General features: G+C 47.2%; 1 protein-coding gene across 1 annotated transcript in view; it reads right to left on the reverse strand.

The window, feature by feature from the left end:
- Positions 1 to 9,095, reverse strand: part of FA2H (fatty acid 2-hydroxylase) — a 756,208-nt gene extending 747,113 nt beyond the window's left edge. The window contains exon 1 of the mRNA XM_085637797.1: positions 8,460 to 9,095. Within this exon, the coding sequence (XP_085493923.1) occupies positions 8,460 to 8,864 (405 nt within the window). The 5' untranslated portion in view covers positions 8,865 to 9,095. The remainder of the gene's footprint in view (positions 1 to 8,459) is intronic.
- Between the last annotated feature and the right edge of the window lie 209 nt (positions 9,096 to 9,304).

Raw genomic sequence — 9,304 nt, forward strand, 5'->3', positions numbered from 1 at the left:
GCAAAGGGTCTGATTAAAATCCCCACCCCAAATTATGGTCAAATCCTTCCGTACCTTGACTATTAATTCTTCAAGGGAGGAATGTATTAATTTTATAGTTTTTATCAGCTCATCCATAGGAAGGTTATTATAGAAGTTGACAAGTACAATGGCATTGGTGTTACTCTGATGTGGAACAAGGATTTGGAAATTGACATCCAGCGTTATAGGAACTATGCTTGTGAATTGGAGGATGTTTGATACAAAAATAATTAATCCGCCCTTAGCTCTACCAGAGGAGGATGATAAGGCTGGGGAGAAGAATGTTTTGTAACCCTCGATATGTAGTTCTAATAGCGCCCAAGTTTCTTGTAGGCATAAAATGCCAAAGTCGTGGACAAAGTCTAACCAGGCGCCGTTTACAACCTTTGCACGAAGCCCTGCCACGTTCCAAAATAAAATCTTCAATAGTGGGTCGTCCTTAGTTGACACGGGATCGACAGACGATCCCGTGGTTTCCTCCTGCAGCCTCACCTTCCCAATATTTGCAGGGAACTCTTTGTTGATTGCATCATCATATGCCGTGGGAAATTTTTTCCTTGGGGAAGTTAGTAAATTAGTAGTACTACTTGTACAAGGGTCCCCCATACTGAAGTCAGTCCACCCTTTCCAAATCGGAGAGTGCGTCGTAGTAATTAGAGATTGGAATATTATATCTGATACCCCTTCTCTCTTCCGGATCCAAGTATACAGGATCCCTTTGGCTCATAAAAGATTGGCAAGAGAAGTATTGAGGATAGAAAAAGCTCAGATCCTTGGTAAGAATTTTACTCTCGCCAAACATAAAGGGCCGGTTACATATGTGGTGGACTACCCGCCTGTCCCCGAAGTTGACGACGATACAGTACCCTGAGAAATCCTTTCTCCTCTGCCCCAGCCAGTTTATCCTTCTGGCAAATAATATTTGTCTGGATAAATCTGGCGGGAGTGGTCTGTTGTTATTCAACCAATAAACGACTTTATTTCTTAATTTAAGAAAGGACTCTACTTTTCCTTGGGGCAGTTCCGGAACGCCAACTAGGACTACTGTATATGGTAAAGATTGTGGAGGTAGGTCAATGTGTGTGTACTGCCTCTTTGATCTAGATGGCGGGAAAAAGCCTTAGCTGCACAAGAGTTATTATTCACCCGACTCGTGTATTCAGCATGTCCCCCCCCCCCCCCCGGTGATCTTACTAACTTCTTCTGGATTCCTCGAGGCCCTCTGCGCAGGGCTACCCGTGGTTTCTTTGAACTTCGATGTTTGAGAATCTTGAGACCGGAGATTGGATGGTGACTGAGTAGTAATGCTGGGGCTGATTTGTTGTGATATATCGGGGAATTGTTGACCAGTAGGCTTTATGGTCGAGCTGTTCTTCAATAATTGCTTCAAATTGTCTAATTTTTACCCCAGACGCTTTACCCTTTCCACGAGGGGAGCCATTAAAGATTTCATGAGGGTTTCTATTTTATCAAGAAGTCCCTCATTAAGCGGGGGAGTAGATGAAAGTAGCGGAAAGCTGGTAGACTTTTCGTTGTTTACAGCGTGAGACCCAGCGTCATTAGTTACTGTAGCTAATGTTATGGGCACGCTGTTGTTGAGGTTTTTCCCTTTCGGTGCAATGACTTTCGCAACAGTCTTCTTTTTTCTGGAACCCCCTGAAGGCCCCTTAGATTTTTTTAGCCTCTGGACCATGGGTATTAAAGTGTTTTGTCTTATTCCTAGCCATCTGCCCTCTAGTAGTTACTCGCGGGCCAACGTTGTTAGCACTCTGGGAAGAAGGAGAAATCAGGATTGGGCTTGGTGGTGCTTCATGTGTCCCGCTTGTTATTGAGTCCTCTGGCTGGGGGTCAGGGATGGGCTCGTTAAGGATGGTTGGTGAAGCTTGGGACTCTTGTTGACCTCTCATAGGGCGCACAAGGAGTGAATCTCTTGGCAGCTTCTTAATCCTTGCACCAGTGTCTGTAACATGGAATGCGTGCAAAGAAAAGGATTCCCTCATTTGTATGAGGTGACGCCCAATATGAACAAGAAAACACCTGTAGGGATCACGGTGGCAGACATGTTGCACTGACACAATCCAAATTACATAACAAGCATTGGCATAGCCAATAGGTCTCGCCTTTGGGACCTTATAAGTGTTTAGCCATGCAACAGTTGTTGCACCAAGGATGTTGTGCTGCATAACTAAATACTTATAAGGTCCCAAAAGCAAGACCTATTGGCTATGCCAATGCTTGTTTTTTTTTGGCTGAGCATCAGCTTTTACACTATATCAGTGCTGCTCTGCAGGTTTTAACTCTTGCTACAGTTCTGCAATGCTAAGTATTGTCATAAGGCTGAAAGGATAGAATTGTTTAGGAAATGTGGCTGTTGCGCTTGTGTTCGGGTGAAGAAGTGGAGCAGCAGCAAATTAGGAACTTGAAAGACAAAGGCATCAGTAAAAATGTAAAGAAAAACAAACCACGAGTGGGTAAAAAAAAAAAAAACACGAGCGGCTGCAGAGTTCGAAGCATGTGGACCCTACAGGGACGGTAAACAAAACATATGTTTCTAAAGAAAAAATACCAAATACTAGAATCCATACTCTAAATTTGTTAAGGCAGGAGTTGTTTGCATTCTTTGTGTTTACAGTAGTGCAAGTGTCGCTAACAGATGAAACGACAAATTAGTCTGTCTCGTCTGACACAGTTAGATAACGAAAGTGAAAGCTGTTGTGAGATTACTAAAAGAGCTCCTTCGAGTGTCATTTTGTCACTTGGCACCGAGGCTGAGCTTGTTTGAGGTCACAACGACACGCTGTTTGTGATAAAAATGAAAAGCATTGCAGGGAAGAGGTACGAGGTTTAATCCTTGCAACACCCCAATCCCCTCCTTTAAAAATAATGCCTCCTATAGAGAGCTCAGCTTGTGAACAATAAACACACAGCGAGAAAGGAGTTTATTCATATTATAGTGGAATCAAAGGTGAATTTCATTACTATTATTATTTATTTTCCCTATACATGGTCTAGGCCTGGCAACTTGTGGAGACGGCTGCCTCCTCCCTCCGTGAGTTAAGCACACACTGCTGACAACTGGTGGCAACTGCTGGTCACAAGTGCGGAGCCAGCAGGGCCAGCTCGAAGGTTCATCCTTCCAGTGTAGGACTGCTACATTAGTCAGTAAAGTTTTAGGCGAGCCCTAAAAAAGTACGCTACGGCCTGCTGCAGTATAGAGAGGCGGGGGGAGTGGAGGCCAGCAGAGTGACGCGATCTGTGGTGGGGGAGGGGGAGGGAATTGAAGCGCAAGCAAGCGAGGCGGAGAGAGGCACGCAAGGCTTAATGAGCCTTGACAGAAACCCACATGGCGGCTGCGCGCGTGCACGCACGCGTGACCGCTAGCTTGAGGCCAGCAAAAGCCTCTGGTAGCACTTTCAAAAAGCCACTCACTAAATTTCTCGCAGAGGAGCGCATGCGCTGGCTCAGCGAGACCTAAAAAGCTGCACGTCATCTGCTGCCCTCAGAGCTTTAAGTGGAATTAAAAAAGTGGAGGAGGGTCTCTAAAAGGGTGGTGTCCTATAAAGTTTCGGGTGCAGCTTAAACACATAAACAACATTTCTGTGATACCCATAGTGTGCCAACGACTGATATTTTAGTTGTTCTCTGAGCTTTCTGTTCTTGCATCCAGATATAGAACACAGCACAACCATAGATGCCTCACGCATGCGCAGTCAAGCTGTTAGCCCGGAAAAGGGAACTACCTACACACGAGTTCTAGCTACTTATTTAAGAAGCGTATTTTGCCGTGGGGAGTCCTTTACTGGCAGTCGCATGGATAGGGCAGGTACACTGGCGTGACCATCTAGGCTGAAATGTGAGTATCTGGGAGTAGAGGGGATTTACGACCCTACCAGCTTGAGAATAATGTTATGCATCTTACTCCGTCTGTACACATTTATTGTTTCAGCCCAGTTACGTATGGGTGGTCCATGCGCCTAGCCGAAGGAGTATCTGTGTCCGACCAGTTAGGTAAGACTCCTGGGTAGCTAAGGTTTCTCCGTGCGGAGTAGTAATTTTTACGGGCGAGGTTCGCTGCCGATGTTAGTGTTCTACACTCGAAGTAAGATTCCCTCACATTAGCCCATCAGATAGGAAATCAATTACCACTTACAATATGGGTGCTGTGAGGTGAAGAATTGTGCAAGATGCCATGTACCGTTGTGATGCCCACATATATATTATGGATTTGTGTGCTTGCTTTAACGTGGGTAAGATGTGCACACGACTGTGGCACACATATGTTGTATCAAGTTTTACTGATAGACATCCCTACTGCTCTTTCTTTTTCATTTTCCTAGATACTGACCTGGAGCCTATTCTTCATCATTAACCTGTGACCACACTGAGGAACACAGTTTGTGGCCCAGAGCGGTATTGAGGGTATTTTATTATGATTCACCAACTTTCACGTGCACTTAATTTTAACAATTTGGTCCTGACGAAGCGCCATCGACCTCTTATAGGCGGAAGAAGCGCGAAACATGTTGACCTATGACCTATGACCCCTGGGCATAGCGTGCCTCTAGGGTCATTACTTTTCAGCAGTCCAAAGCCTGCTAAGGGTACATCTAATAAAATTTGCTGCATGATGACCCATTTTTTTACATATTTTTCACACCATCTAGCACGCACTTCATTTACCCTCCATCAACAACCCACTCCCCACACACCCACATGCACCATCCGGCGGTCCTCAAAAGATCTCCGACAAAGAGACCCTTCGCGGGGCCGGTAGGGAATTGCAGCGCCGGCCCTACGAGGAGCAACCGCCCGATGATGAAGCAGGACACCCTTCGGGGTGTGTGAGGGCAATAGAGGACAAAGAGTGGTCTTCCAGTTTCTTGAGTGGGTTTCCAATCTAGGAAATTTTCACACTCTGCTTTCCTTCCTTTTTCTCTTTTTTAGGACTTGGTGACTTTATGCACCTGCCTATAGGAACTTTGTCCTCCTGGTGTTAGATATCGAATTTAGGGAGCATGGACACTGGACCTTTTTTAGCTCCTAGATCCCCCCCTCTTTTTGTGATATATATTTAGAACGGCAGCTTAGCCGTGGGATCATTAATTTTCTATTTTTTTCTACTTTGGTCACACAAATCCTTAGTACTAATAATATGGGCACTGCATGAGGGCTCCATCTTTTTAATCAACCCCCCACTTTGCACTATATGGTATAGTGAACCGACATGGGCTGGGGCTTTAGAACTTTATTAGTTCTTACAATTATATGTATATATATGGGCTGCAACTTCTGTTGAACGTGAGTGACATGGCGATATAATTTTTTCGTCTAGGTTTTACGTTTTAGTGACGTGATTCTAGCTAGTAACGCGCTGCCCTAATTGGGGCAGAGTAAGTGTAGTATCTCTGATACACGCACGCGTACAACCATAGATGCCTCACGCATGCGCAGTCAAGCTGTTAGCCCGGAAAAGGGAACTATCTACACACGAGTTCTAGCTACTTATTTAAGAGGCGTATTTTGCCGTGGGGAGTCCTTTACTGGCAGTCACATGGATAGGGCAGGTACACTGGCGTGACCATCTAGGCTGAAATGTGAGTATCTGGGAGTAGAGGGGATTTACGACCCTACCAGCTTGAGAATAATGTTATGCATCTTACTCCGTCTGTACACATTTATTGTTTCAGCCCAGTTACGTATGGCTGGTCCATGCGCCTAGCCGAAGGAGTATCTGTGTCCGACCAGTTAGGTAAGACTCCTGGGTAGCTACGGTTTCTCCGTGCGGAGTAGTAATTTTTACGGGCGAGGTTCGCTGCCGATGTTAGTGTTCTACACTCGAAGTAAGATTCCCTCACATTAGCCCATCAGATAAGAAATCAATTACCACTTACAATATGGGTGCTGTGAGGTGAAGAATTGTGCAAGATGCCATGTACCGTTGTGATGCCCACATATATATTATGGATTTGTGTGCTTGCTTTAACGTGGGTAAGATGTGCACACGACTGTGGCACACATATGTTGTATCAAGTTTTACTGATAGACATCCCTACTGCTTTTTCTTTTTCATTTTCCTAGATACTGACCTGGAGCCTATTCTTCATCATTAACCTGTGACCACACTGAGGAACACAGTTTGTGGCCCAGAGCGGTATTGAGGGTATTTTATTATGATTCACCAACTTTCACGTGCACTTAATTTTAACAATTTGGTCCTGACGAAGCGCCATCGACCTCTTATAGGCGGAAGAAGCGCGAAACATGTTGACCTATGACCCCTGGGCATAGCGTGCCTCTAGGGTCATTACTTTTCAGCAGTCCAAAGCCTGCTAAGGGTACATCTAATAAAATTTGCTGCATGATGACCCATTTTTGTTACATATTTTTCACACCATCTAGCACGCACTTCATTTACCCTCCATTAACAACCCACTCCCCACACACCCACATGCACCATCCGGCGGTCCTCAAAAGATCTCCGACAAAGAGACCCTTCGCGGGGCCCGTAGGGAATTGCAGCGCCGGCCCTACGAGGAGCAACCGCCCGATGATGAAGCAGGACACCCTTCGGGGTGTGTGAGGGCAATAGAGGACAAAGAGTGGTCTTCCAGTTTCTTGAGTGGGTTTCCAATCTAGGAAATTTTCACACTCTGCTTTCCTTCCTTTTTCTCTTTTTTAGGGCTTGGTGACTTTATGCACCTGCCCATAGGAACTTTGTCCTCCTGGTGTTAGATATCCAGATATAGAACACAGCAACTGACATATACCTAAAACCAGCCGGGATTATTGGCTTTGTCAGTGGTTGATAACCGTTTAAGATAAGTGAGTAACAACATTGATTTCTTTTGTAAATAATTAATATTGAAAATGTTTCAAGTCTGAAGCTATGACACTGTCTCTTAAACATTACTGAGGCCTGCGATAGGGTAGTGGTCTTCATATTGTCTCAATCACTACTTTTATGTACACTCTGTGTTAGACATGAACGGCATTTTTGGCCCCACACCTCCTCCATCTGCATATCTAGCACAGCATCTCTTTTCTCTTTAGTGCACTCTTTTGACTGCGTCGTGAATGCACTTCCTCGCATCTCTTTCACTTCACCACCACGCCACCCAAACACACAACTCACCCACTCACCTGTAAAGACTACATTTTCTTTTACTTTCTCGCTGTCAATATATTGACAACTGTGTACAATCTTCACACAATCCTGCACAGACTCACAATTGTACCTGGAATATATGACCGCTGCTCTGTGTGCTCTGCAGAGAGGCCACAGATTGAATGACCATGGATTCTGAACATTGTTTTGACCCACTGACTGCACTGTGAAAAACTCACACTGTCTTGAGCCTGAACACCAGCACTCTCTATCTGGGCCTGGTATAAACGCCCGGAGGTGACAAAGTTCAAAGTAATCACTATATAAGAGTAACATGACACACAAAAAAATACAGAAACACAACATCCCCAGAAACAGCCGACACACTTTGGAACGCAAGATTGAGGAAAAAATGTCACATATAAATGAGAAGTAACTCGCTGACGTGGAGTACATTAACGTGTTTACACTATTTGTGAAGAAATCAGTCAGTTTTTGACATTCGGGTTAGGGACATGAATATACGGCCTGATAGCGGTCATTTAACAGGCCGGTTTTAATTGTTACCTGGTCTGAGACACTGAGGGGCCGTCCCCGTTAAAGCCCTGGCTGCACTTTCTCTGATCCAAAGTCCCCCGAAATGCAAAAAGGATCAGTAGGCATAACCCGGCCCACTGGCGTAACGCAAACTGATGCCCCAAATGCAGAATGTGATGGGGGTCCTCAGTCTCCCATATCACACAGATATTCATTGTCGTTGAGCTTAAAAGGTGCCTCCTGAAGTGTTGGGGGTCCCCTGTACCGCCTGGGTTACGCCCCTGATCCAGCCCCCGGTGCACCTGTTCTCCAAGGTGCGGAAAGGAATCTGGAAGGTGTGTGTAGAGCCCAGCTCAAGTCTCTGTCGATGCTATTATGTCGTGACACTCTTAATATTCAGGGGCACTCCTACTATTTGAATGATTTCAGGTCACGCAGTAATTCTAATGATGAAGTCGCAGCCTTCACGCCTTTCAGTATATAAGGTTATGCTCCTGTAGTCCGGGTCAATAGCGCCTTAGACAATGCAGGGCCCACCCAGCTCTACCTAACGCTATCTAGTTTTCCCATCATTCTTTACCAGTTGCGCTTTTTCATCCTCCCCCACTCCTCACCTGTTGGTCTTTATACACACACCTCGCCTGTTCCGCAGCTCTATTTCCACGAACCCCCATACATACCCTCATTTACCTGCTGTTGCCCTCCCTTTGCCTATCCATCGCAATCATTGTTCCTGCTTCCCCAGCCCATTAACGGGGTCCCCTCTCTAACCCCAGCAGGAGACCCCCCTTCTTACCTGTGGCGCCGGGTCCTCTCGCCGGTCCGGCTCCTCGCCCAGGAGGGTGCCCACTCGGTACTGCTCCAGCCACCGCCGGGCGTTCTGCGAGTGCCGGTGCGGGGGTCCGCGCAGGAGCGCGCTCACATCCTGGCCCGCGCTGTCCCGCAGCAGCCGCTCCCCTCCCGGGTGCCGTCGCACGAAGCCGGACACATCGTACACCGCTGGCCCGCACAGCACCAAGCAGGAGCCGGCGCTGCACCGCCGCCGGACCTCTGCTGGGGTGAGACCCTCCTCCGGCCCCGGGGAGGCGGGCTGGGCGCCGGCAGGGGCCTGCTGCTCCTGGGCCCCCGGAGAAGTTGGTGACTCCTTAGATTCCGAGCACCTGGGCGGTGGCGGCACGAGGAGGGGGTCCGCGCGCTCCATTCAACGCCTCGTCAGGGGCAGTGGGCGCTATATAAATACAATTATAATATCAGTGCGGACGAGGATGCTGGCGACTGCACTCCCGACCCGAGCTCTTCGTGACAGGCAGAGCCCTCTCCGGACCTGAGACACACCTTTGCAAGAGGCAGGGGCCATTTACCTGCTTATTAACTATGAAAGGCCCGCCCCTGCCAACATCCGTTAGTCTGAGCAACACACCTCTGCGACTGAAGGGACTTGGGCCGAGCTGTGCAAAGAGAGCGGAGTCCATCCTGACAGGGCGGCAGCAATGAATCAAGGCGGGGGAGAGCCCTTGAAATAATGCTCATGACAACACAGCGCAAATGCACCGCTCGTAAAACACTATCTGCACTTAACCAGTGTCCGGGGCTTTAAATGGGCCGGTGCTGCCCGGTACTGTGTACTCACACTTTCATTTG

This window comes from Triturus cristatus, chromosome 12, assembly GCF_964204655.1.
Source record: "Triturus cristatus chromosome 12, aTriCri1.1, whole genome shotgun sequence".
NCBI classification, from domain to species: domain Eukaryota; kingdom Metazoa; phylum Chordata; class Amphibia; order Caudata; family Salamandridae; genus Triturus; species Triturus cristatus.